Source organism: Syzygium oleosum, unplaced genomic scaffold (assembly GCF_021117445.2).
Source record: "Syzygium oleosum isolate NSW1041296 unplaced genomic scaffold, Sole_v2.1 Sole_v2.22, whole genome shotgun sequence".
Classification (NCBI taxonomy): domain Eukaryota; kingdom Viridiplantae; phylum Streptophyta; class Magnoliopsida; order Myrtales; family Myrtaceae; genus Syzygium; species Syzygium oleosum.
The window spans coordinates 254958-282890 of record NW_026607506.1 but is presented as its reverse complement, the minus strand read 5'-3'; the positions used below and the strand labels follow the sequence as shown (position 1 = coordinate 282890).

The 27933-nt window shown below is 46.0% G+C and overlaps 4 protein-coding genes across 5 annotated transcripts; 1 reads left to right on the top strand and 3 right to left on the bottom strand.

Moving 5' to 3' along the window:
* Positions 1-61: 61 nt before the first annotated feature.
* On the top strand, positions 62-2717 carry LOC115669084 (uncharacterized). The gene is made up of 2 exons (XM_030590404.2): positions 62-1313; positions 1880-2717. Exons 1-2 carry the CDS (start codon positions 401-403, stop codon positions 2377-2379), a joined length of 1413 nt encoding a protein of 470 aa, XP_030446264.2. The 5' UTR covers positions 62-400; the 3' UTR covers positions 2380-2717.
* A 1186-nt stretch (positions 2718-3903) lies between these two features.
* On the bottom strand, positions 3904-6351 carry LOC115675866 (SUMO-conjugating enzyme SCE1). 2 transcript variants are annotated; one of them, XM_056321283.1, is made up of 5 exons: positions 6031-6351; positions 5778-5861; positions 4547-4696; positions 4335-4448; positions 3904-4246 (listed from the first exon to the last, which is right to left on the bottom strand). In XM_056321283.1, the coding sequence occupies exons 1-5, from the start codon at positions 6337-6339 to the stop codon at positions 4184-4186; spliced, it is 720 nt and encodes a 239-aa protein (XP_056177258.1). In that variant the 5' UTR covers positions 6340-6351; the 3' UTR covers positions 3904-4183. The 2 variants fall into 2 exon arrangements, with proteins under 2 accessions (XP_056177258.1, XP_030454508.1); XM_030598648.2 differs by having other exon boundaries at positions 6014-6212.
* A 1654-nt stretch (positions 6352-8005) lies between these two features.
* On the bottom strand, positions 8006-12457 carry LOC115675886 (probable inactive receptor kinase At5g67200). Its single transcript, XM_030598675.2, has 3 exons — positions 10253-12457; positions 9766-10129; positions 8006-8866 (listed from the first exon to the last, which is right to left on the bottom strand). The coding sequence occupies exons 1-3, from the start codon at positions 11309-11311 to the stop codon at positions 8289-8291; spliced, it is 2001 nt and encodes a 666-aa protein (XP_030454535.2). The 5' UTR covers positions 11312-12457; the 3' UTR covers positions 8006-8288.
* Positions 12458-24729: 12272 nt separating this feature from the next.
* LOC115667698 (probable WRKY transcription factor 7) lies at positions 24730-27081 on the bottom strand. Its single transcript, XM_030589253.2, has 3 exons — positions 26105-27081; positions 25885-26010; positions 24730-25401 (listed from the first exon to the last, which is right to left on the bottom strand). Exons 1-3 carry the CDS (start codon positions 26986-26988, stop codon positions 25236-25238), a joined length of 1176 nt encoding a protein of 391 aa, XP_030445113.2. The 5' UTR covers positions 26989-27081; the 3' UTR covers positions 24730-25235.
* Between the last annotated feature and the right edge of the window lie 852 nt (positions 27082-27933).

The window sequence follows — 27933 nt, the reverse complement described above, 5'->3', positions numbered from 1 at the left end:
TCAGATCAGAGGGCAAGTGAAAATGAAATGAACCCACGAAAAGAGAAGGTGAAAAACGCAAGTGAATGCATGACCATCTCCATCTGTCAGGAATTGTACTCTTTTTCTAGTGCTGCGACTTTTGCCGATTGTTTTGGACCAGTTTTTTAGAGTTTTCTTGCTGCCTTTCTTGAACCAGTCTTCAGTCCACGCCTTCCTTCCTTCCGTCCTTCCTTCCTTCCTTCATTCCCATGCCCTCTTTCTTCACCACGAACCCCCCACGCCCTTTGTCACGCCACGCCCTTCCCTTTCTTTCAGCAGCACAGGAGCGAAAAGGGTCTCCAGGATCAGAACAATCAGGAGGAGAAACGGACTACAGAGCAGGGAAGCTGATCTTGATCGTCCTCGGATACAGAAGGAGATGCAAGAACGGTTATGGTTGACATTGGCCCTGGCGGTTGTCGTCGTCGTAACGATCCTCGTCGCCGTCATCGCGTGTCGGCGCTGCGGTTCGAGAGGCGGAGGTAGGGAGCAGCTCGTCCCGAGGGCTAGGACCGCCGAGTCTCTCCAGGATGGGATTGCCAAGCTCCAGCAGACAAGCCTGCGCCACCAGCTGGATCGGGAAGGCAGGAGGCGGCCGAGTTACAACGCGTTCCGCCGCGGGGCCTCGACGAGGCCGCTGTTCAGCTGGGTCGATCACCCGTCGCTGGTCACGGACGCGGTGGAGAGCGGGTGGTCGAGGTTCGCCTTCGCGGGCTACAAGTCGTCGCCGTCGACCCGGTCGGTGCTGCTCGGCGTCTGCGCGACGGGCGATCACAGGAGCGGAATCGAGCCGGAGATAAGCTGGGAAGTGTGCCCGGGCTCCGCCGATTTCATGCAGAAGATAAGATTGAATCCTGGATTGCTGAAGAAGATATGTTTAAGCAACAACAATCCTATGGCAGCTTCATCTGTCATCAAAACTGCCTTGCCCTTGCCGGGCCCTCCATTGGGCAATTCCTCTTTTCCTCAGGAAGCCTATTTCGAGATCACGATTTTGTACTCCAGGAGCAATCGCGATGCCTTCAAGTCCCAGGAAGGCGAGAGGACTAAACTCATTCGTGATAGTTCCAATTTGAACGCCAACTCGGAGTCCTTGACCCATGTTACTAGCACCGGTCGCGGAAGCAACTACAAGGTCGAAGAATTGAAGCTCAATATCAAGGACGGGGGCAATGGCGAGGCCGTCGAGGTGTCGCTCGGTCTCACGGCCGGAGGTTCGCTTCCTCTGAAACTTCCCGGAAGCTATCCGGGTTCCATCGGGTTCAACTCGAATGGTTCTGTCTGTCTTGATGGTAAAACTTCTGATCCTTGCATTATCATCTTTTGTGCGCATTTTGAAAAGGAAGGAAAGCCGAAAAGGAACGACCTTTATTGACGACAGTTACTGGGCAGCAGGAAAAAGTTCTTGATGGAATAGCTTTTCCGTTTTCCAGAGTCGCACTTTGATTTCATATGGTTCGCTCATCATGAAAAGTGGAGGCCAAAGGCTTTTGTGTTTATGCCACTAGTTCTTGTTTTCAGCCCGAGTTAAGAGTCAGTCGTAAGGAAAAGGCCCCTGCTTTTTGGACATTGCCAAGATTTGCTCTACAAGAACAACCGTCAAAATGAAACGCCTTTTCCTGTTCAGATTGACAATACAGTTTGCTGCTGTCGTTGTGTCATTTTCCCTTCTGTAGTTGTCTTGCTTTTATGCAACTTACTATTGGATTCTTTCGCGTAAGTTTTGTTCTTGAGTCACGATTAACTTGATCAAGTAAAATGAATCGTGCTAATTATTTCTCTATTTTTGAGGTTGTGAAAATTGAGCTTATTGGCCTATTGGCAGTCAACTTACCCTTTGGAGTCATCTCTCGTTCAGGAATCGAACTCGTGTTTGAATCTGAGAAAGCAGAATGGGGAAGGATGGAGAAGGTGATCGGATGCGGGTTCGACCCCAGGCAAAAGAAGGTCTTCTTCACGGTGGACTCGGAGCTGATGCACGTGATCCACTGCAAGACGGAGGAGTATGGTGCTCCGCTCTATCCGACACTTGCAGCAAACAGCGACGTCATGGTTCTCGTGAACTTCGGACAAGCTGCCTTCAGATATGGACCCGCGAACACGCAGCGCACGTCGAATCCTTGCTTCATCGGCCCGCTCATGAATTCCCCTGCTGCAACTCTGGGTTATGAGGACAGCAGAGAATTGTTTTCAATGGGAAGGATCGACTCCCAGTGGCTTAACCAGTTCATGAGCAGAGGCAGCCACAACCATGGTAATAACAACAGCAGAGTTCGGGATTATGATGATGAGTCTGAGGCTGATCTTTTTGAGATCGCTCTGGATAGTAGCGGAAGATCCCCCAACACAGTTTTATAGCTACGAGAAGCGAAACGTCACCAGGTTATAAATCGAAGCTTGAATTTTTTTGGCACCAGAAAGCTGATGCACACAGCTTGTGTGATAGTATGAAAGGGATTTGTTTCCTTACATCATAGAAGCTGATACAGAGTATGACAGAGAGATCTACGCCTTTCAAATGAAATGAGAAGCCGTGTCGGGAGTCTTTTCTGGTTGTTGTAGGATTCAGGATAGTTTCTGTACATCTCTGATAGCAGTTATTCTTTGATTTTGAAGGTTATTTACTCTTGGTGAGACTTCACTTTGTACATATCCTCATACAAATGTCCATACACATCTGATCTTGCTCCTTCAAAGTCTGGAATCAGTTAAATTATCTATTGAATTTGAACGAAAATTGCAGCAACCAGTTAGGTCAGACAGAAATTTGGCATCTGCACCCTAGTATCTGGGGCAACAAAGTATATTTTCCCTTTTTTAAAGGTATCCCACCCGACATAGTTCCACATATAGCAAAAACGCATCGGAGAATGAAACTAGTAGGTGAAATCATAGGAAGCAGGGCCATGAAGAGTGTGACAAGCCAATCTCTCAGTCACCGTGCTTCTATGCAATAGAGAATCTGGTGACAAATGCTTGCGAGGCAATCAAGTTCACTATTTCTTGGTGAAACCACCAGGTAGTTGGCACCAAGAATGATCAGACCAGTTTTTTTTCCCAAACAAGATCTGGGGTCACTGATTTTAACTTTAGAACTGAAGACATCGGAGAATGAAACTAGTAGGTGAAATCATAGGAAGCAGGGTTATGAAGAGCGTGACAAGCCAATCTCTCAGTCACCGTGCTTCTATGCAATAGAGAATCTGGTGACAAATGCTTGCGAGGCAATCAAGTTCACTATTTCTTGGTGAAACCACCAGGTAGTTGGCACCAAGAATGATCAGACCAGTTTTTTTTCCCAAACAAGATCTGGGGTCACTGATTTTAACTTTAGAACTGAAGATTATGCAGAGTGGTATGCACATTTTTGTAATTGGTACGGGTACCGACCACACCAAAGGAAGAAATGAGAAGTCGATGGAAGTAAGTGCTGGTTGAGGGGTTTGACATTTGATGTCGTAATCAGAGTTTCGGGCAGAGACCGCAATCAGTCAGGCCTTTGTATGGCCGATAAGATGAGGCAGAGAACGTCAGTCATTGACTTCACAGAATTTTAAATGGTAAGGAATCAAATGTGACAACCAGATGCATTGGCTTAGTTTCACAACCGAAACCCGTCGCTCCAATAAATTAACTATTGATTATGATACTTAAGGAGGAGTTAGCAGACATGTCATATCAAGTACGACACCAGAGTTTCTAAAACGTGGACCTACATACTATGGTGTACATTCATATGCTCCAGAAACAATAAAAGTAGTCTGTTCCTACTAGAATGTTGCCACCTATCACGCCCGCAACTAAGCTGAAGGTAAGATTTTCAAGAAACGGTTCTTAATTATAATGGCATGGATGTCAGTCAATGGGGGGGAAGTTATCATGTATCACGAGTTTCTAAAAGCAAAAACGAATGAGCCAATATTCCATACACATCGCCTATGAGGCCGACATAGATACCTCTTTCAGCAGAGAATAACCATTATCCTCAACTCGGAAGCCTCTGGTAATCTGTCAACGAATTGAAGCACTCCAACAACTTCAAAGCGGAGACTGGAAATAAACTAAAGAGCAGCACTTCGGCCTTGTTTTGCGATCATCTCAGTTTAACTTTCGTACCCATCTTGCACAGAGCACAGAAGTCTGCCGATCATAAAGCTCAACACTATACAAGACGCGGATATTGCTTGGCTTGTTGCCTCGCCTTTCTCTGGTACTCAGCTGGATCCTAGTCATCAGGGCCACAAAAGTTGCACCTCAAGCGTTAATGTACATAAAAAAAAATCGAGAATTCAAAATAGGTATAATGAGACAACCTTTACAAAAAGTTGGTAATCGTCATATTTTGCTGCACTAGCGGGGTTGGGCTGGTCAAGCAAATCCTGAATGCCCACTAAGATTTGCCTCACCGTGATAGAGGGTCTCCACCCCTTCAAATCATCATGAAGGAAATTGGATTTGGTAATGAATTCAAGTATTCATTGCAAGCATCGCAAATTTTAACTAGCAGTTTACACTGAGTATTTACATCTTCATTGAGGATTGACAGACAGACCATGCCTGAACCATAGACATTGAGGTGGAAAAAATCCTTAGGGAACATGCACTTTGGAGCCTTGCTAGGGTAATCCTCCGTAAAGTATAGTGTAAGTGGATAATTGCCACCTTCCCAGTCAGTCTGCATAAGAAGAAATGCCGTAGTACATTCAAAGTACTTCACACACAATTCATAGGCTTCTCAAAGCTATCCACAATGTTTCTCTAGATTCTCATAACTCCATATCAAACTGAGCATTTAGATGGCACCCAATCAGAGTAATGCAACCTCATACAAGTAATATGGTCATTAGCTAACAGATGATACAGGATAAGCATCGCATCACAATCTGGTAGAACTATACAGATAAACCTCATAATACTTATCTAGCAAATGACTATCAATTTTAACTTTTTACTTCCATTTTGGTATCATATGAGAGTTGTTTTTGACGCTATTTTGACAAGATATAACAAAGAGTTCCTTGTCACTGAAATAATATCCAACTTATCTGGACTCCAGCCCATTGCCATTGTCATCTCAGTCGCAACTTGCAACTTAAAGAAATGAGCTTTCATGGTTTTCCTAGCAAGAAGCGGTCATCATTGCCTTCCAATGCATCAAATACAAGGCAGCAGATTCTTATGAATTATGTTCCTCGCGATGGTGGCAACTGACTAGCCAATGATCAAAGTCACAATGTCACTGAATGGCAAGTCCACTTTAAAACATATTATCACTCACACACTCAAATATCAAGCCCCAAGACCACAGCCAAACTCGTCTTTCTGAACCTAAGCTAGTCCTCAAACCTAATTACCGAGCCATTCTAACTTTTGGGCCAATTGAAATCAAAGACCGCAAACTAACCAACTTGAGGCCAAAAGGTATGAACTTTACTCACAAAGCAGTAAGTTCATGATATTTGGGGTCTTCCCCGGATCTGATATACACCCAAGCGCAATCAAAAGATTCCACCACTAGCCAAGAGGTGCAAATGCAATACATTGCATATCTTCTTGGTGATTATACCTTCCCACACCAATCTAACACTTTCAGATTATACCATACACTGATCAACCACACGACCTTGAAGCACTGACTGGGTCATTTTAGTCTAAGCGGAGACCACAGCTACAATTCCAATTGAAATAAGTACCCACCCAGGAAAAAAGAAAAGCAAAGTCATATTATTCGTGAGGTTAGGGAAGCGAGGACTAACGCCAGCTTTGCCGGGTATAGTGCAATGCCAAACCATCAGGTTCACGGATCCATCTGGAGCAGTCTCCGGTCTTGCCACGAAACCCTGTTGTTTCCAGGTCCAGCCGACGAAGAATTCACAGGGATTCAGGAACATCAGGAAGCGCAAAACACAGGAGGAGGAGGAGGAGGAGGAGGAGGAGGAAAACAAGAAAAGCGGACGCATCGAAAGAGAGAAGGGAGGGTTCGAAAACGAACGTGGGGATGGTTCTTACGCCAGGCTTTCCGCTCCTCCGACAAGCGACCCCGAGCGATGCCGGCGGACATGTCCTCTGTCTCTGTCTCTCTCCCTCTCGCTCTCGCTCGGTCGATCGATGGACGAAGCCCAAATAGCAGAGGTGGTGTTTTTTCGTCCGTGTATCAGAAGAGAGGAAGCAAGAACCGACCAGGCTGTGGGGGTGTCCCGGTGAATTGGCAAATTTTGCAGCAGATGATTTCGTGTGATGATGATGATCTGCAAATGCGAATCTATTGGAATTTCGCTGATGTTTTTTTGAAAAAATTGTCAGTGTAATTCTATTCATGAGAGTTTTCACTGACATTATTTCATTCGAAGAGTGGAAAGTTCGAAATTATTGGAAGATTTTTTTTTCCTTTTTAAATTGGATGTGCTCGCTGGTTTATAATTTGGGCAGGGAAAATAACTGGCGAGGGTAGGCAACTGAGGCCATAGCGGCCTCGCTTGGGCCAAGGCGATGTCTGGCGAGGCCGCCTTGGCCTGGGCGAGGGTCGGCCTCCCCAGATATGGCGAGGCTAATCCTCACTAGCCATCGGCCCTTTACAATCACTGCCCATGGCCGATGGCTGTTCCTCAATCATTGGTAAAAAGAAAGAGAAAAAATCAAAGAAATTATAAAAAAATTATTTAAAATGTCCACATTGGCATTGATCGTCCTATATGTCATTACTGGCGTCCATGTGAGCGAGTTTTGCCAAAATTGACTAGATATATTTAATTGGCAAAATTGAAAAGTTTATGACTCAATAGGTTTAGGATTTTTTGACAATTTTCCCGATTTGGGCAAGTAGGCCCCTGTGTTCGCCGGGCGGCCGACGCTCTCTTCTCCCCCTCTGTTATTCTCGTGTCTTTTTATAAATTACATAGATATGTATTGATGTTCAACATTGATTTCACAGCCGAATTAGATTAGATGCCAATTGAATCAAATCCATTTAAATGACTAAATAGGTTCAATTTGGAGAGTGTAAATACCAGATTGAACGAAATTAAAGTTTGAAAAACTAACTTGATCATTGAACAAGAATACATAAGTTATTTTCAACACAGCCCTCTTTATAATGTTTTTAATGTCACGTGAAAAATAATCAAGAATCGTAATAAAGAAATGGATATTGGGTCAGGTGGTAAGTTTGCGTTTAAAATCTTTATGATAATATACTATGCTAAAGTTCTCTCGAGCTCGAGTCACGAATAGATGGCTTCCTACTCAAATTAGGGTAGGGGATTTGGGATAATCTGAATTCAATTCGATTAGCGGTTTCAAGCACAATGCACCCGGCATGACGAAGAAAAATAAAATTAAGGTTAGTGAATGTAAGACATCTCCTTTGATTGACTGAAAAAATAAACTTACTTTGATGCGCGAAAACTATCCCAAAAATTTCACTTTTATAACACCGAAAACACAAAAGGAAGGCCTATAGCTCACTATGCCAGAAGGCAGAATAATCGTCGCACACTCAAACAAGCATAAGATCCCACCGCACTTCTAAGATCTGTGAGCCCACCCCAATTTCACCAACCCATTTACTTAGGAGAGCATCAAAATAAGGAGTAATGACACTATAACTTTTACCCATTTTACGATCGAGTACCTAATTTATTTATTTTTGTTTAATCAAGTATCTCGACTTTTCAAACTCAGTTTCAAACGAGTCACCATTAAAATCGTGGAGGATGAATGTTAACGCGGACGCTACACCGTTAAATAGCCCTTAACCATCCATGTTGGCATCCATTGCGGCCTCTTCAGATAATGGCTACATCGGCAGAGTCAACATTCTATCTCCGTCCTCATCACTCGATACTTCGAAGGAGAATGACATAAATTTCATCGAGCAAACGAACCACGTTGCAAATTGTGTTTTAGATCTTGCAAAATAAGCAAGCCACCTCAGCAAAATCGCATGCCACGTGCCACGGACGAATTATTTAACAAAGACCTCCCATTATACCAAATTGAAAAGTTTAGATGCTTGATTCAACGAATAAGAAAATTTCTCGAGTGTAGAACGGACAAAAGACTGATGCAGCTGTCATGTGATTGCCCCTTGAAACCATGTCCCCGCCGAAGGTTGTCAGAAGGCATTCAATGAAAACTGGTTATGACCAAGTTACATATAAAGTTTCTCTTTTTACACCACCGGTCTCTCCAATATTTTTCTATCTACTATCCTCCTCCTATCAATGAAGACGCTGCTGCAGCGTACTAGGAGGCACGCAATTACTAAGCTAGCACTGTTCCTTGTGCAGGTCCAGTTCACTGTCGTCCAACACGGCCTCTTTAATCTCCTGCAGCATCTTCAACACCTGCCACATCGTGGGCCTCTGCTCCGGCGACTTCGCTCCGCAGGCCATGGCGATCTCCAGGAGCATCGCCAGCCGGTCGTCGCCCCCGCCGCCCCCGTCGTCATCCCTCGTCGACCTCACCCAGCCCATCACGTCGCCGCCGGGCATCGGCCGCAGGTGCTGCGACGGGGGCCGGCTCGTGAGGAGCTCCAGCAGCAGGGTGCCGTAGGCGTACACGTCGGACTTGTTGGTCGGCTGGTGACCGGGGTCCTTGGTCTCGGGCGCCCGGTAGGCGGCCAGGTCGGGGTCGTCCCCGTCCAGGGGCGGGTCGACCAGCACCGAGAGGCAGTAGTCGACGATGCAGGCCTCGAAGTCGGGGCCGAGGAGGACGTTGGAGGACTTGAGGTTGCCGTGGACGAGCCGCCACGCCTGGTGGATGTAGGAGAGGCCCTGCGCCACGTCCTCGGCGATCTTGAGGCACGATGTCCAGTGGAGGGGCTTGGCCCTCGCTGATTTGGATCCTGCAGAGCCATCGCAATGCATCATGACAATGAACCCACAAAAGCAAAAATCAGCACGTAGCCCCTAGTGGCTATCAAATTTACGACCGTCCTTTCGGTGTCGGCTCCTTTGGCTGTCCCATGACGTACCAAAGCTGCTGTAATCGGAAGTTGACCATTCAGGAGACAAGGAGAAAAGGAGGAAAAGGCCGAGAAAGAAAAAGATGAGCAAAACTTGGGCGTTCAAAATGGAGAGCGGGGGCTCCACTTCTGTCAGACCTTCCCCGACTTCCGTTCGAGTTTCGAGCTGGCGAGCCTGATCAAGGAGGGCCCCCTCTCGTTAACCCTACCAGATCTGATCCTACTATAAGATGTTCTGTGGTCCCTGTGGTTGCGAAATTTTTTCAAAATTCGAAGCGTGAATTCCAGTTTTAAAACTGGGATTTGGACCCCACTTAGGTCGATGATCCTCAAGCAAAGAAGGATCTTTTGGGAAGGGGGGGCGAGCTAATCAAAGAACAGTTGTCCAGTGCCGCAGTGATCGCCAATAATTAAGCGTTGCTTAGACATTAGTTAACGTCAATCCCATCCTGAAGAAACGTGCTTCCCGCAATTAATTAACGACAGACACCTCGATCCCCACAGCAAGATTCCCTGTTACGCAAAAGCTAAAAGAGCTCGTCCGCATACTCCCAAAACCCGAAATGATCGATCAGAGCGGACGGTGCTGGGTCAGGCAACTGTGTAATTTTGATCGAGTAATCTTAAGCAAACTGTACGATGGATCACGTGTCGAAATCTCGATGGCGATGCGATGGCGATGGCTCGAGAGGAGAGCGCGGAAAAGTCCAGGCCGAGTCGACTCGGGCATCGACTCCGCACTCGAACAGAGGAGAGGAGGGAAGGGGAAGATGGGTTACCGTGAATCAAGGAGAAGAGGCTGCCGTTGGGCTGAAAGTCGTAGATGAGGAGCCGCTCCTCCTTGGCCTGGAAGTAGGCGCGGAGGGGGACCAGGTTGGGGTGCCGCAGCCCGCCCACCGACTCCATGTGCCGCTCGAACGCCTCCCTGCTCGTCCCCGCCATCTTCCCACCGTCCATCCGCTTAACGCTCACGATCAGGCGGCTGTCCAGCACCGCCTTGTACGTCGTCCCCATCGTCCCCCTCCCCAGCAGCTCCGCCGACGCCCTCATCAGCTGCTCCAGCGAGTACAGCTGCGCCTCCCCCGCGCAGAACACCAGGCTCCCGCTCTTCGCCGTCACCTGCATTCCTTGCACCCTCTTCACCTGCAATGAATGACCCGCAAAATGAAAATGACCGATGATTGCACTACGAAGAAAAATAGCCGCATTCGTTCGTTTACTACTAAAATTAGTCGTGCAGCGTATAAAGCGCAGTCTACCGCTCACCTTCTCCTCCAGCTCGTTCTCCTGCTCTATCTGCATGATGGCCGCGGCCTGGGCAGCCGCGGCGGCGTCTGATGCCATGATTGTACTCGCCGCTAGCCGGGACGAATCCCTCTGTTTCTTAACGGCCACAGCGAAGCACAGGAGCGAGCACAGGAGCACCGCCACCCCCGACGAGAACCCGAGGATGACCACGGTCCTCTTGTGCTTCTTCTGAGTCGGCTGGGTCTGGTTGAAGCCACGCGCTTCCGCGCTCTGCCCCAGCGCCGTCGCCGGAGGGGGCGGAGCCGCGCTCGCCGCCGTGGAGGAGGCTGCGAAGAACGGTGGCCCGGGGTTGCATTCCTTGTTTATGATCTCCCCGCAGAGGCCCGGGTTCCACGAGTAGGACGAGAGCTTGAAGCGAGATAGGACCGGCGTGACGGGTATTGCGCCGGTGAGGTTGTTGCCGGAGACGTTGAACGCCTGCAGAGTGGACTGGTTGAGCGGAGGGACGGTCCCGTTGAACCGGTTGCCGTCGAGCCGGAGGTAGTACAGCCGGTCCAGCTCGGCCAGCCAGGAAGGCAACGGACCGGTCAAGCCGTTGTGCGACAGGTCGAGGGTCCTGACCCGGTGGAGCGACAAGATCGACGGAGGGAAAGAGCCGGTGAAGGCGTTGTGGTCGAGGAAGAGGAACTTGAGGTTGACGAGGCCGGAAAGGTCGGGGATCGGGCCGGCGAGCGAGTCGTTCTGCAGGCTCAGGACTCGGAGCTCGTCGAGGCGAGTCAGCGAGTTGGGAGCGAACTCGCCGCCGAGACTGAGCCCTACGAGGACGAGACGGACGACTCTGCCTCCGACGCACTGGACCCCCTGCCACTGGCAAAAAAGGAAGCTCGTGTTGGGAGAGAAGCGAAGGACGCCGTTCAAATCCGCCTTGGACGCGAACGCCAAGAGGGCCGACGCGTCGGGGGGCAACAGGAGGTTCGACGACGGAGGCGACCCAGAAGCGGCGAGCGCGAGGACAGGGCAGAGCAGAGCAAGAAACGACAGTGCGGAGGGACGTGGTGGGGCTCTTGGCCTCAGCATTGGCGCTGATGGGAAGGGACTCGAGAGAGCGCTCCTGTTTCTTCTCTGATGCAACGATGCCTTTCTTGGTTCCTGCTGTCTTTTTTACTTTCACGCGACTTGTCGTCTTCTCTGCTAGCGTTTTTGGGGCTTCTGCAGGTATGGGCAATGGAGGGGAGAGAAGAAGGGGCAGGAGGTACGTGACAAGAGCACGTAGAATGGAGGGCTAGAGAGAGAGAGAGGGGTGGAAGAAGGTAGGCGGTGTCGTATCGTCCCGGGACTGGACTGGGACTTGAACTGAGCGAGCCTCAGAATCACGTGAAGGTGGGAGAAAATATTTGGAGAAAAGAATCTGATGTGTTAAAAAAGATGAATTGCAGGTAGGACTGGCTTTTCTTTCTCCTGCATCAGGAGGTTGTCTGGTTATGGACCCCCCCCTCCTTCCTTTGGGCCGCGACCTACGAGCCCCACCCTTCTCCCTAGCAGAGAGACTTTTCAAATTTCACCTCTCTCTCTCTCTCTCTCTTCCCCTCCCCCTCTTTGCGGTGCGACATGTGAGCTCACAGTAGCCCCCGGCCACTGGCCACTTCGAGATGCTGGCAAAAACCTGAGGAAAAACAAAAGCTTTCTCGGTTCTACTGCGCGGACGAATCGAGGCTCGAGAGATCCAGACCCAACAACGCTTTCACGAGTTCTTCCGACGTTTTCTCGCGACAGCAACGACTAGCGAACTTCATGTGATCAAAGGAAGGGGGAATTTGTTAGATCGAGTGGAGGAGAGACGAGGCTTTTGGGCGGGTCGGTTTTGCCTTTTGCCCATGTTCGAAAAGGCGGGGTTTTTAAAGAAAAAGAGAGTGCGCAATTCACGAGCCGACGAGGGGGGAAGTGGTTCTGAAGAACGATGACGCGACGCCTCACTTGATTATTAGGCAGACGAGAGATTCCAACAACTTCATTGAAGAAACGCATGAACAGACACGTGAGTGTTGGGTTTTTCACCGAACTCGGGTTTCTTTACCCATTCCACCGAACGTGGGTTTTTCCCGAACGACGAGGGAAGTGCAAGTTCTAACGACTTCCGCCGAAGCATCTTTCGCTTGGGAAAACGTTTGGAGATCTTTTGTGGGTTTGGTCCGAGGATGTGCATTTTTTACTGAACCCGACAGTCCAAGCCCTGCTAACCCCTCATCCAAGTTGTACATGTGCAATGGCCCCGTGCGAGGCTCTCAGCGTTGTGTACATACGCATACGTGTATGTATGTGACGGAATGGGCTTGCTCTTCGACCGCCACGACCGGGTTTCCGACTAAATCTTGCCCTTGTTAGAGAATGCAGTGCTTCCCATAACACGCCGTTAGTCACAATCGATTCGCTCTATTGGGCTATACTATAAGCTTGTTCACTCGAAAATCTCGGGGGCGCAAATGTGGAAGCGAAAAGCTAGAATTCAATTTGAGCGTGACCAAGATATATTCAAGGGGCTTCATGCATCGCCCAAGAATGGGGCCATCGGATGTGATCTATACGGAAAGCGCCAGGTAAAAATTGGACGCTAAAGCCTTTCAAGTTAAAGCTAACACTTTTCCATTGGAAAAACCAAAAAAGGTGAGAGTCAAAAGCCCCTAAAGTTCCACGTGGCACGATTTGTACGGTCTCAAGTTCATCTCCCAAGATGTCTCCCGTTTTCTTGAGAGACCCCAACACAGGTTTTTTTTTCTATAAAAAAAATAATTAATATCACAAAAAACCCTAAATTGGTACGGCTGTGATAAATTTAACATAAATTATTTTTTTGATCACAAAAAATCCCAAACTGGTACACCTATGACAATTTTACCCCGAACTAATTTTTTGACCACCAAAATCACAAATTGGTACACTTGTGATAAATTTATCATCCGTTAAATTTTACCGTTAAATTGCTAAGTTTGATGATACGTGGTAGTTGATGGGTGTACCAGTTTGGGGTTTTACCCCTCTATTTGTCACAAGTTTATCAATTTTTGATTTTTCGTGATATTAATCCAATTTAACGGACACTAACGGAGAGTAAATTTGCCACAAATGTATTAGTTTGGGGTTTTTAGTGGTCAAAAAATTAGTTGGGGGTAAAATTATCACTGGTGTACCAGTTTGGGATTTTTGGTGGTAAAAAAAATAGTTCGGGGTAAAATTGTGTACCAGTGTGGGCTTTTTGGTAGTCAAAAAAATAGTTCGGGGTAAATTTGTCATAGATGTATCAGTTTAAGATTTTTTATGGTCAAAAAATTAGTTTTTGGTAAAATTATTATAGGTGTACCAATTTGGAATTTTTCATGGTATTAACCCCAAAAAAAATCAATTCCTGAAGATTGGTCCTGAAAATTGTAGAAGCGCTAAAAAGTGATCACGGTTTCTATTTGTGTCACTTCGGTCATAAGCCATTTAAAAATACATTTGCTATTTCAGGTTAGAGAATTTATTTTCCTAACTTTAAGAATATATAATTTCTTCGATCAGTAAATGATTTTCATTTTCAGCAAACCAACTCGTGAAAGCCTAAAAAACTAATTCATAGAAAATTCTCACGCTTGAATAAACACACCCATAGACATTTCTCTTGGGTTTTCATTTCGTATTAGAAAAACATTTTCATACAAACCCTGATTAGCATGCTTTAGTTTATACTAAAAACTTAGGAAGATGGATCATCCTAAATAAAATTCGAATGTGGAACTAAGATGATGTCAGTATCCCGAGATAAAAAAAAATGCTTGTTTTTCATGGCAATCCTTATAAGGCCGATTGACAGATAAATCGGGTGAGTATTGACTTTAATTATTATTTTTTAGGATTATTATTACGAAAAATCCTAAATTGGTACATCAGTAATAAATTTATCCAAAACTAATTTTTTCACTACCAAAAACCCCAAACTGGTACACATGTGACAAATTTACCCTCCGTTAATTTTTGTTAAATTTTACTGTCAAATTGCTAAGATAAATGACACATGGCAGTTGACGAATGTACCAGTTTGGGATTTTACCCTTCGTTTTTTTTTTGTAGTAATTCAATTTAATAATGGGTAAATTTGTCATAAATGTACCATTTTTGAGGTTTTGATAGTCAAAAAATTAATTTGGGGCAAACTTGTCATGGGCGTACTAGTTTAGGATTTTTCGTGGTATTAATCTTATTTTTTATTGTGCCAAAGTGCGACCTTTTTTCAAAGACTTAGTGGCTGACGTGGCTAATATATATATTTCTTAAATTACAATTCAGGGGGCCTACGGAGATTCATATTCGAGAAAGCAAGATCTTTATTACACTGTTCCGTCAAGAATTTTCTTCTTTCTTAAGACAAATCTATTGAGAACATTCATGATGAGGTCAATTTCACTTAATCATTGGAGTTTTGAACATTATTAATGGCAACTAATTGACAGGTGAAAAAAAGATTATTTAGGCATTCCCCATCTCTTTACGTAGTTTTCATCCTCGCCAATTATCACGTAGGGCTGTGTTATAACTATAGCAATTACATAGAAACCAAACCTACAAAAAGTAAAGAACATAATGGCAACAACCGTGTCGCGACCTAACTTCTGCTAATGGATTATTAAGATTAAGCCTAACTCGAACCCTCCCAAGCCCTACCAATTCACGACTTAGGATTAAAGTTCTTAACGTGCAAATGTCTTCATGCTTGGAGTCGCCACTAATTTATTTGCGCTAGGTCAATTAAAAACCTAAATAAAACATAGAGTGATATGTTTTATTTCTACGAACCAGAGATTTTAAGGTCGGGGACTTGATTACGCTAGATCTAGTCTAACGCCCTTTCGGTACATTTTCTTTTCAAAAAAGATGTTTTGACAGGCAGTCTAAATCTATTTTATTACCTAGATACTAACATGCGGGGGTGACCATGCGGTGCGCAATCCATCAATTTAACACCCAATGAGAAAAGCGATAAATAAATTGCTAGATTAGGAGAATAGCATACCTTAGAGCAATGAAATCATTTGCATTGTTAGCTAGAAAATCATACAAGCTGTCGCGACCTAACCTCAGCTAATGGATTATTAAGACTAAGCCTAACTCGGGCCCTCCCGAGCCCTATCAATTCGCGACTTAGGGTTAAAGTTCTTAACATGCAATTATTTTCATGCTTGGAGTCGCCACTAATCTATTTGCGGTAGGTCGATTAGAAACCTAAATAAAACATAGGGAGATATGTTTTATTTCTACGAACCAGAGATTTTAAGCTCGGGAATTTGATTACGCTAGATCTAATTTAACGCTTTCGAAAAAAATGTTTTGACAAGCAGTATAGATCCATTTTATTACCTATAATACTAACATGCGGGGTGACCATGCAGGTGTGCAATCCACTAATTTAACACCCAATAAGGAAAGCGATAAATAAATTGCTAGATTAGGAGAATAGCGTACCTTAGAGCAACGAAAGCATCTACATTGTTAGCTAGAAAATTATACAGACAGGCCTAATATGATTTCTAATTAACAAAGCAATTCACTCAATGTATTTTTTTTTTGGGTTTTCTCCTGATTAAATGAAACTAGCCTAAGTACCATGGCGTGCAAAGTATGACATGCGATTAATTAAACCTAACATGCAAACTATATGACATGCAATTAAATGACCTAACTCTAATGACAGGCAAATGATGTATTTTTGGTATTTTTCATTTAAATTCTCTAAGTTAACATGCGATCTACCCTAAAAAAGCAATTTTATTTATACTAGAAAAACTTCTCTTTTTGGTATTTTTTAATTAAAATTCGAAATTAAAAATTACTCAAGTTAACATGCAATCTATCCTAAAGTAACTCATTTTTTGGGATTTTCATGGAAATTCGAAATCTTAAAATACCCTAAATAATCTATTAGGATTAAAATAACACCTAATTTAAACTAGGAGATGAATTATCTTAAGTCCCAATTTAAACTAAATAATTATCTTATCTTCTAGATGCATTTAGGATTCCTTAAACATGCAAAACTTCTAATTTAAATCCTATCTAACATATTTTTGGATTTTCTTTTTAAAAGGAAAACAAATCACATGAAAGATAACAATCACGCACCAACCAATTCATACAATCCGCAAAATTATTCTTATCTTATTCGAATTAGGAAAGGGAATCGAACTAATAGTCATATCTATAGGATTATAGATATCGACGGAAAATCAATTATTTGAATTTGGAAAGCAAATAAGATCCATTATTATATCCAAGTAGTTATTGATAAAATAATGATCTTTCCGTACCACTGCGTATTGTTCGTTAGGGTTAAGGTCAAATAACCGTCCAGATACGTTGCTAAATTAGGCAGAACTCCTAATTTGGGGTATCTTATGATATTGCGGATATCACAAACATTATCCTAAGGTATCTAGTTAATCACGCGATATTCACGGAATATTTAAAATATTTAAACTAGGAATCTAAATATTTTGAAAATATACCGGATAGAGATTTTTACCTGATTTGCAAATTTCTTTCCAAATTTGAATCGCCGATAGATTGGGATTGCCGTTGTCAATGGGTGACCGGCAACGGGCAGTTGACAGCGGACACAACAGCAACGATGCGGTGACGCTTAGTCAATTTGTAAAGCAAAGACACGGGGCGCACCGGTGTAGGGACGCCACGGCCACGGCCACGTGAGCGACAAGAAACTTCGGGACGGATCGGGGACAGCGCCAGGTAGTAAGCTCCCGCTCGGCTAAGTATCGGAACAACGGGATCCTCCGGGACAGCGCTGAACGGCGATGAGGACGACTGCAGGAGCCGTAGGTCACGGCCACAGGTCTGGCCATGAGCACGATGGCGACGGTGGGGGTCGGCGAGGGACTTGTCGAAGCAACAAACCCCGCAGGGTCTCGGCAGCAAATGGACAACAGAGGAGGTAGTAGCTCACAGGGTCGGGTCGGCACAACAGTAGCACGACGTTAGGCGGCGGCTGGACTAGGCGGGGCAGCAGCTCGGGCGGGGTGAGGAAACCGGGCGTCTTAGGCGTGGTGGCTGGACGGCATGAGTACAGCGGCAATCGGGTGCGGGAGCAGTGACAACAGCGTTAGGCTTTAGGGCGGCGGCGGCATTGGGCGCGGGAGCAGCGGCGGCGGCGGCAGCAGCATGCGATCGTTGGGCGTGGCTCAGGTCAGCAGAGGTAGCAGGAGCAATAAGGGGCAGCAATGGCGAGATGCAGACGTGAGGCGGGCATGTCATGGCGGCATGGGTGCAGGGCGACATGGCAGCGGGAGGGCACAAGTGCGGTTGAGCCCACCCACGGTCCTCCCTCACTCTCTCACTCACGTGTGTCTCTCATGCTCTCAGGAATCGTGTTTTGGAAATTATGAGAGCTTCCCCAGATTATGAGGCATAACTACATATTTATATCGCATACCTCGGTTAATTGGCCAGGCTTTCTATTTCTAGTGGGCTTTGGCTTAGGCTTTATCATCTAATTTTATTTTAATTCCGAATGGGTTGAATTAATTTGGGCTTTTCTCTAATTAAGCTCAATGGGCTGATTTAAACTCAAATTAAGACAACCAAGACCCATTACCCCATCCTTTGAATGAGCCGAATTTCGCTCGGCGCCCGAGCTCGGTTTACGTAATAAATTTTCAGCTTATTTGCCGCCACCGGTCCCATGCGGAATGTAATTAACCTATATGAACCTAAGCTACATGCTATGCAATTTTAATATTTTTGTTTAGGGGTTAAAATTTAATCCCTAATTTTCTATGCAATTAATCACTAAATGGTCGGTCGAAATTTAGGTGTTAAGAAACCGTAAATTTTGTAGGTACAAAATGAAGTGGCAAATAACTACGGGCCACCTACAATTACGTGTTACACGTGCTTTCGTGTCTTAAATTTTTTTCATAATAACATGGATGTACATATGATCTTGTCCTTTTTTCTTGAATATTTATAGCTAATATACACATTCAAATTGCCTTTTGTCCTAAAAAATGTTGAACCCCTCTCGGCAAATTGCTTAGTTCAGCATTTGGGGTGACCGGTTCTCGGCCTAGAACTAGGAACCCACCTGTGACTCTCGAGAACCGAATTGATTGGTTTTGGAATAGTCGGTTCTGGTCCGGGAATCAGCCCACGTTTTATTTTGTGTAAAAAATCAAACTGTTAAAATGAAATATAAACATTACACTATTTCACTACTTAAATATATGTTGGTCAAGTGGTTATGTATGATTTGATTCTTAATGGGTGCAAAAGTACTTTATTATTTTCTAAAAGAGGCTTCAAACCAGTTCAAATCGATTCAACTTGAGAATCGAACCGATTGAACTGATTTGAAGCTAGTTCCAAAGTAGAATCGACGGTTCTAACCTTGAGAAACCGACCAATTCTAGGTTTGTAAAACATGGAATCGAATCGGCTTTGAATCGGTCAGTCCAGGCCAGCTCAATTTGGTTCCCGGGTTGAATTGGAACTAGTGTACACCCTTTCTCGTTATTGCATGATCTACAACTTGTTACTTTTGAATTTGTGTTTATTCAGTCATAAACCTTTTAATTTGCCCAATTTAGTTTTGTTCTTTTTAGCCAATTTTGACAAAAAATTATTGACGTAGATGCTGACCATCTTACATGGCACGGCCAACATTGACATGATCAATTTTTGTAAATTTTTTTTTCTTTTTTCTTTCCTTTTTCTCTTCTTTTTTTTTTCTTTTTTTCCTTCTTTCTCTATCGGTCAATGGCCATTGCGGACATTAGGCCTTGGCAATGGCCGGCGACCTGCCACAGTCAATGAACGGCGAGGGTCGCCCTTTCTGACATTGGGCGAGGACCAACCTCATTGACCTTGGGCCAGGCTTGCTCTCACCGGTTGTCGCCTGTGGCTGGTTGTTGGCCATTATCGAGGTCCCGTAACCAATGGAGGAAGAAGGGAAAGAAAATAAAAAAGAAAAACAAAAAATAGGATGATCAGCATTGTCAATTAATCGGAAGGACTAACTTGGCAAATTGTTAAAAGGTTTAAGTTGGCCAAATTGAATGGTCTAAGGCTAAATTGGCACAAATACAATAGGTTTAGCACTTTTTTGGTAATTTCCCCACCTAAAATTATCCTTAAATCCTCTATTTTCAAAATTGCATTTTTGCATCCTCACTTTTATGCTAGCACCACTTTCCATCTCCCGACGAATATGTATTTACCTTTTACCATATGGTCATTTCCATACCCAAATCACCTCTATCCCTCTTCCATGCGAATACGTTCCTCTAAACGCAGGCTTCCTACAACCCTAATCCAGCAGCCGCCGCTCCCGTCGACGCCCGTCATGGCACACCCTGAGGTTGGGATTTGTTGGTGATTGGGTGGTGTTAGGGTTTCGGCCCTTTTGGGGGATTGGGAGATGGGTGTCTTCCAAAGAAGGGTAGTCTGATCTTTTACTGTGTCGGAACGCAGTTGAAGATGCAAAAATGTAGATTGAAATACAGAATGTGTAAAAGAACTGAGGATGTTCTTGGCATTTCCCTTTTCAAAAGATTACAGTGGGCAGCTAAGTCTTCTGAGCTGCATTCATTTGCCAAGCTCGACGTAAATGTACCGGACTGAAGAATTCAGGAAAATGGCAGCACGGGACACAGACGAGCCGACATGTGTTGATGGATCTCGGGAAGGAACTGTAAGGCAGAACTAGGTAGTTTCGCCATGCTTGTGGTCATCACCAAATGATGGCCTGTTGTCGTTTCATCATGGTCGAATCTTGCCAGAGGTTGTGATTGGATTTTGGTTGTTGTATGTAATCAGAGTTTAATCGTTCCGAAATGAAAAAGGGCAAAATAACCAGACTTTTGCTCTCCTGCTTTTGAAAATGAAAATTCCTAAAATTCCATCCCAGTCCCCAGTAAAGAAAAGAAAGATATCCAATCGAAGTCCCGTGTCTGCATTCCCAGTTAGGGCATCGACGCGATTCGAACGAGGTATGATTCTTGTTTACGCTTAATCTACAAAAAAAACTCAATTGCACTCTACAAATTATTTGAAACTCTCATGAGACGTTGAAAAGAAAAGTCGATCCAAATAATCATATATGAGCTGGAGCTACCGTTATCGTGCCTTGCAAGTTGCGCTGGCTTACCATTTAGCTTCTGTAGCATGGGAATAGCCTCCTTAAGAAATAATGGATGCTTCAATTTTCTCAGAAAAACCATTCGTTTCTGTAGCCTTTCACTTATTAGCCTCATCAGCAATGTCCATAGTCAGGAAAAATGACGAGGGACAATATAATAAACCATCTTCTTCAGAAGTAACGGTTAACATGTACGTCCAATTTATGATTGGATGGGAATAAGCTGCGCGTACGGTGTCATAATCTTGTGAAATTAAATTTAGGTCTAATCCAAATTACACGGTTATTAATCATGTCATATTATTGAAACACGAATACAAAATATTTATTAAACGGGTACCTCATATTATATAACATGACACAACACGACACTTTAAGATATAAACTCTTATATGGATATCTAAGAATTGTATTATATGTGTATTAACATACGTACACACAATCACACATGCATATCTATCTAAACATGTCAACACGCGTAACACATTAACTTATATAGTTTTATGTTTAAAGGGACCTCCTTAAATTCATCAGGAACTGTATGGTTTACAATAAAAGCGAGGAAAGGCTATTTACCATATAGCATCGATAACTGACAGTGGCGGAAGCACATGAAAACATCAGGCAAGGACCAATTCACCATCATTCACCAGCTCCTTGGGATGAATCCATGTTGTGCGGCACAGCTGAAGATGACGTTCACGATGGTTTCGCTTTTGACAGCGTACTGTATAATATCCTCCACCTCCTCATCTCTGTACCTGGGATTGATATACTTCAAGGCTTGCTTTAGCTCTTCCTTGCTGGCGGCACTTGGCTTTTGGACAACAGGCGGCGGCGGCGGCGGCAGATCTACTTTGTTGTCATCTTCAGAAGCATAGGCAAAGAAAGGGATTTTCTCTTTCTTGTAAGTTCGACAAGGACCCATCTTTGGTGTTCTGATGAGAGATTTGTGGGAAAACGGGGGATGCAGAAATTTTAAGAATGCGAGTGGGAAGTGCTACTACTTACTGCATTCTTTATCTACATACACAGCTATCAGAATTTATTCGTTTATTAGCTTAGAACGAGAAGGAAAAGAAAGGAATATGAGTTATATTTGGCTTAAAAACTAAGCTTAAAATATTATTCGAGGTTCGGCCAACGAGTCATTATGGAGGGCTTTTCGAGATGCTCCTCTGCAATTCTCGAGAAACCACAAAAGCTTGTCTGAACCTTCTGGCCTTGTGCGGGTGAGATTCTTTGCTTGGTCAAGTAAACAGGAAAGTCTCTAGCTCTTCGATAGAGGCAACATTGAACGACATCATGTGTTCGTATTGGAGATGTGATCCAGATCTGATTGAGATTTGTTATGGAATACATTGGAGATTTGGGTGGGGTTAATCTCATACATAAATTGTATTTTTTTGAGGTTCATTACGCGTGAATTCTCGTGAATGAGACATTTTACGTGTGCTTTTCACCGAGATTTCATTATCAATTTTTCACTTAGTGTTGAAGCCAGCGGTTATTGGTAAATTGTTTCTTGAATGCAAAACCGTGTATATGTGTATATATGTGCGCGCTTGCGTGCGGATGAAGGTAATATACTATTACTTTGTACTTACCGTTGAGGAAAACTCCTATTACCTTGAAGTTGACAAAACCTTTCTATGTTATTGTAAATTCGATACTTATTCTCGTATACTATGTGCGCGCTTGCGTGTGGATGAAGGTAATATACTATTACTTTGTACTTACTAGTCGGTACCCACGTTTTGTTGTGGAAAATCTACTCTTACGCAGTTTTTGACACGTAAAACAATAATAATAGTTAGCGCAAACCACGATTCAGTAATTGATTCCATTCCTCCTCATCATCATCGAGAAATTTTATGAAATCTCTCCGACTGATTCCATTCCTCCTCATCATCATCGAGAAATTTTATGAAATCTCTCCGACGTGATACTATTCGTCATAAAGTGCTTATTTTAATAGGGTATTTCGTGAAAGCCAGACAAAATGTTCTTGATGAGAACACTATTCCGTGGCCTTGTATGAATGGTGCAATGAACGTGTAGATCCATGCAAATAAAGTTGGGGGGTGTGGACCAACATCTAATGTGAGAAGTTTTGGACCCGAATTGGACTGGTTTCGGCTGCTCTTCGCGTTTCAATTGGAGGCCCGTTGGGTGGGGACGAGGAAGATCTCACCATAACGGGGATTGCGTAACTGCGAGAGTGGATTAGGACTAATCAAAATTTCACTTTGAGATGCCTGAGCAATCTTAACAATCTAATCAGTAGCATGCTTCTTTTTTCTCTCTCTCTTTTTCTTTTTTTCTGTCCTGATAAACGTAATACATTCATTTTAGGCTCCCGTAAGAGAATGGCTGAGCGAGCGTCGGGGCGTTATGAGATGGGCTTAAGCTGGCCTTAGACGGCGATATCCGCTCTCTCGAAATAGAAATATTTTGATCTCCCGCTTGTTGATGCTGTTAAGAGCAGCAATCAGGAACAAAGAAACCATTACTAAAGCCGCTTTTGATGAACATCAGAGATGGTGCTGCGTTTGGTATCTTTCAGTAAAATTTGTGGTGTTTGGTAAAAAATATTTTGGGACCACTTTGGATGAAAGCGGAGAGCCAAGGGTCGGCGTGGCTCACCGAAGGTGGCGCGAGCCTAGCCAATAGTCAGTCGAGGGTTGCTGGGGGTGGTACTATGCTTGCCGAGGCTCACCCGTCGAGGATGTTGCCGAAGATGGCGCGAGGTTCACCATCGCTTGCCTGGTCACCGATCGCTTGGTCGACACTTGCACAAGGCTCGGTGACGCTTGGCAATGCTCGCCTGGTAGCTTGGTCAACGCTCGTACGAGGTTCGCCGGCGGTCGCCTCCTTCCTGCGCGAGGCTCGCTGATCCCAGCAGCCATGTCCTCTCTTTTTCTTTTGTTTTCACTTTTAATGTTGCTTTGCAAACATACACCAAAAAGTCAGTTAATCAAACTGTATCCACTTTTAACAAGTACACGTTTTAAAAATACACGTTGAGTCAAAGATCTTTGAGGAAGTGACTTTGCACATTTCTTCAAAGCTCTCCCAAGCGCATCCGAAGGGGTCGGAGCTTTACAAAATCGGTCACTTCTTCCGTGGAGCAAACCGGCTTGCAGATCTCGACCAAAAAAAACAAAAAAACCGGGTGCGAAGAATGGAAGAAAAATTGCCCTCTGCCTTTTGTCGATGTCCCGAGTTCAATTGCGGATGTCTGTAGCTCGGATCATGAAAAGGAGGATGGGCTCTTAGGATTGCTACAAGATCTGATGTAGACCGTATTTACTATTAGCTCAACTATTCTATAGTTGTGCTCAATACGACGTTATTTCTACCCATGGGGGGCCGGTTATTTTCCACCTCTTTCGTCGCGTTATGAAATCGAAACCCACTTTTTTTCTATTTTTTGAAAGACGCATTTCCCAAAAGTAATAGCACAACGATCCTATCTTTTCTTTCCTACGGATTTGGGACTCAACTTAATGATCCTTCAAGCCGAACCATAGCATTGAGGAAGTGAGGGCGTGACGGAGAATTTGATGAGCAATGAATGTTTCCCTCATAACGACCATGAGGACCGATTAAGGTTTGAGATCGTTGTCCTGAGTTCTGACCAAAGAAAGGAGGTTTACCAAATCTTTACTTAACCAAATTCGAATCTCCTGAATTAAGACTGAAGAACCCCAATAAATATTGGTAATTATTGGGTGATTAAAGCACGTTAATTGCAGTTTTAATGCCTCCGTTGTGGGTCAGTTCCATAAGCCGCACATGCGATTCGAAACATTTACTCAGAGCAGAACATAGTTGTACAATTAGATCGCGTCAAGCTCCACGGCAGAAAACCCGAAATAAAACCGGACGGCGACCCGACCCGCATCTAAAACAACTTCCACTGTTTCTGGGTAAATTCACATCGCAATCCAGTCGTCCCCTCTTCGGCCGACGCAATTCAGGCGCTTGAAAGATCCGTCTCCTCCTCCCATCATTGTTCCACCATAAAGAATGTCAAATTCAACCATATGGAAGGCGTCACCGATCACTGGGGGAGTAGTCAACCGTCCCCATTGCCCACAGAGTCGTCCTCGGAAATTCAATAAACAAAGAGAGAGTCCCCGACTCATTCATTGACTCTCTCTCTCTCCCCCAAACCAAAATGCTTTCCCACCTTAAAAATCACAAATATACAATTCGATCGAACCAACTTATTAGTGGGCATCCCTGGCGAGATCCACCACCACGGCACGACTTTTCCCCCCTTCTAAAATAATCGCATCTCGCATCGAAGAGATAGCAGCAAAACTCCATTCGATTAATATAATCTAAGATTTGCTAAAAAAAAATAATACTTTGAAACATTAAATGAAAATCCCTTGCACTAGTCGGATGACTCACTCCCCACCAAATCTACAGTCCCCATATTCTCTCTCTCCTTCTCCTTTTTCATTCCCTTTCTTTTGCCCCTTCCTTAATCACTTAAGGTCTTTCTTTAGTACCAGAAGTCACGAGAAATAAATTTAAAAAAGAGGGGGTGGCCAGGGGCCAAAGCAGTAGTAAACAAAAGGACCCGAAGACAAAGGAATCCAATTTCCTCCTCCCCCGCAGACCCCTTCCTCGAGAACAGAGCCAAGGCATCTTCGCGTTGACAATTTGAGCCCCCCCCCCCCCCACCCTTCGCTCTAAAGCAAGTATTTTCCTTGGTGGTGTCGCTTCCTTCACGTCCAATCAATCGCCGTGGACCCCCCCGGGTCGGGTTTGGATCGGAGAGGAGGGGAGAGAGGAGGGGGGTGCGGGGCTTTAGGAAGATTCGAGGACCAAGGGCGCCTTCACGTCGGCGGCGACGGGCTGGGAGTGGTTGTGCTCGCCCTCGTAGGTCACGACGAGCATGCCCGGGTCGTCCAGGGCTCGCTCCACGTGCTTCCTCGCCGGGCATCCCCTCACGCTGCTGCACTTGTAATAGCCCCTGCAAAGAGAACGACGGCATCGTCAGTTGATTTGACGAGGCTGGACCGGTTCATGCACGGGTTGACTCGGAAGTCAAGCTCGCGACTCGGGTTCTTTTTTATAAAAAAAAAAACCCATTTTCGAGATTTGATAAATGGGTCCAAGGAGATAACCATGGATGCGTCGCTCCGAAGCGAAAAGAGACAGGTGTATCAGGGAATGGAGCAACGTGGGCTGCTTTTCTCGGGGAACGTGGATGGGTAACGTGTGTGTGGGAGAGAACAGTGGTCAACGGGGTCAAATTGAGTCGGACTGAGTGAAAACCCCGGGTCGTGGTGCCCGAGTTGAGCGGTCCCCAAATCAACGAGGACATAGGAGAACAGGACTGGTGTATCGAACGACCATCGGGATGGTGGTCGAAGAGGGCGCACAGCACAGCTAAATAACAAATATGATATAAACCAACGCGAACGAAAACAAGTAGACGAACACGAACACCGACCTCGGGTGAGGAGAGCCTTTGATGGGCTTCTGCCCGTACTTCCTCCACGAGAAATCATCTGGTGGGATGTCCGCCATTTTCGAACTGATCGCGGCGACTCTAACCACTCTCTTCAACCTCGATTTCCTGCAAAATCGATCCGAATCTCGTCAGTTTGACGCGAGCCCATTTCGAAATCGTCGAACTGTCGGAGCAGAGAGACCGAAAAACTTCGACGTACCTCTTCTTCGAGCAATGGCACTTGCCGGAGGACGACGCGCACTTCAGGGCAGCGTCGTCCATGGAACTGCACTTCCTCTTCAGTGAGTACGACAGGGGAGGCTTGTCCGCCGACGAAACCTGCGAGAGATGGTGCGTCATCTGGAACCCCGCGGAAGAGAAGGATCTCTGCACACTGTCCGTCTCCCCAGTCAGCGACGACAGGAACGAGTTCGCAGCCGAGATCGGCGGCGAGGCCGAGAAATTTATAGTCGTCGGCATCGCGGACTCCTTTCGCTCCACCTTCGGAGCCGCCAGAATCGGGTTCTGTTGGACCTGGTGGTGGTGGTGGTGGTGGTTGTGAGGCAGGGGAGGCAGCCGCTGGATCGGCGTCGGGCAGTAGACCTTGAAAGCCGACCCCGGTTCGGCGCCCTGCAACCGGGCGCTCCCGACCGGGTTCTCCGCCGGCCGGACCGGATTCAGCGCTTCCCGGTTCTCGGGGAGCGGAGCGACGGGAGCCCTCCGGAAGCGGGCGTGGCCGGTCCTCGCCCTGTCGAGCAGCGAGATGACCTTCCTGAACTTGTTGACGGCGGCGTCCGTGGCGGCCTCGATGTCCACGGCGGGGCTCGGGCCCGGGCCCGGGCCCCCGGAGGAGGACGGCGACGGCGACGACGAGCCCTGCCCGGCCTCCCGACGGCCGCCGCCGCCGCCGGAGGGGGAGGGGGAGGACGACGACGACGAAGACAGCATCTTTATGAGGTTCTCGACGCTCTGTATGCCGGCGGAGGCGGCCTCGCGCAGGGCGGTCTCCTCCTTCTTGACCGCGAAGCCGCCGCCGCCGTCGCCGCCGTAGCCCATCATCAGCTCCACCGCCATATCTCTCGAACGGTTAGAGAAAGCACACATGAAGGCAGGCGAGTGCCAAAGCCAAAGGGGGGGTTGGTCTATAAGAAGAGGAGGAGGAGAGGAAGAGGGAGGAGGAAGGGGTCGCAGGACATGGATGGAAAAAAGCAGAGCAACAGAGGAGAGAGAAATTGACACAAGAGAAAAGAAAACAGAGGAGAGAGAAAGGAAGGGAAGAAAAGCAGAGGATTCGAGTCAAACTGACGCCCCCTTCGCCTTTCCTTTCCTCTTTGGCATTACAAGGCATCTCCCCCCTCTCTCATCTGATCTGGTCACTCGGCCTGTCGCTTCTACGTTAACCTTGCGGTCAAACGGTCGGGCCTGTAGGAGCGCTCCACGTGGCGGAGCCATGCGCCCGGGGGGGGGGCCCGATTGACCGCGGCTTTTCAATGCCGGGGTGTGGGTTGTGTGGGGGTGTGGGGGTTGGTGGTGGGCCCCCGCGCGGGAGCGATGGATGGATAGATATGAGCGACCCTCAAGCCTCCTCCTGTTGGAGACCGTGTAAGATTTTGAAAACGATGAGAGGGAGAGGGGTAGAGAGAGAAAGAGGACGATAAGGTCAAAAGCAGAGCGAGAGAGAGATGATGATGATGATGATGATGATGAGGATGGAAGGAGAGCCGTTGGATCGGGGGCGGGGGGGGGGGGGGTCGGGTTGGTGCCAGTGAGGAAGGGTTGACCTTTACCCGCTTTTAATGCAAAAGCGGGGAGGGGGGGTCTCCTCCCGAGTCCCCCAAGCGCCCTCCCCCCTCCCTCTTTTACCGGGAACCGGAAGCGCCGCGTCAAAGCCCCGTCCCCCGCGAGGCCGCATGGGATTCTCTCTCTCTCTCCCCCTTCGCTCTCCCGGTCAATTCGCTGGGCCCCCACCGGCAGGAGATGCGTTTCGAGCCGTTTATATCTCCCTCACGCCTAACATCGTCGTAAACAAAAAAACAAAAAAACAAAAAA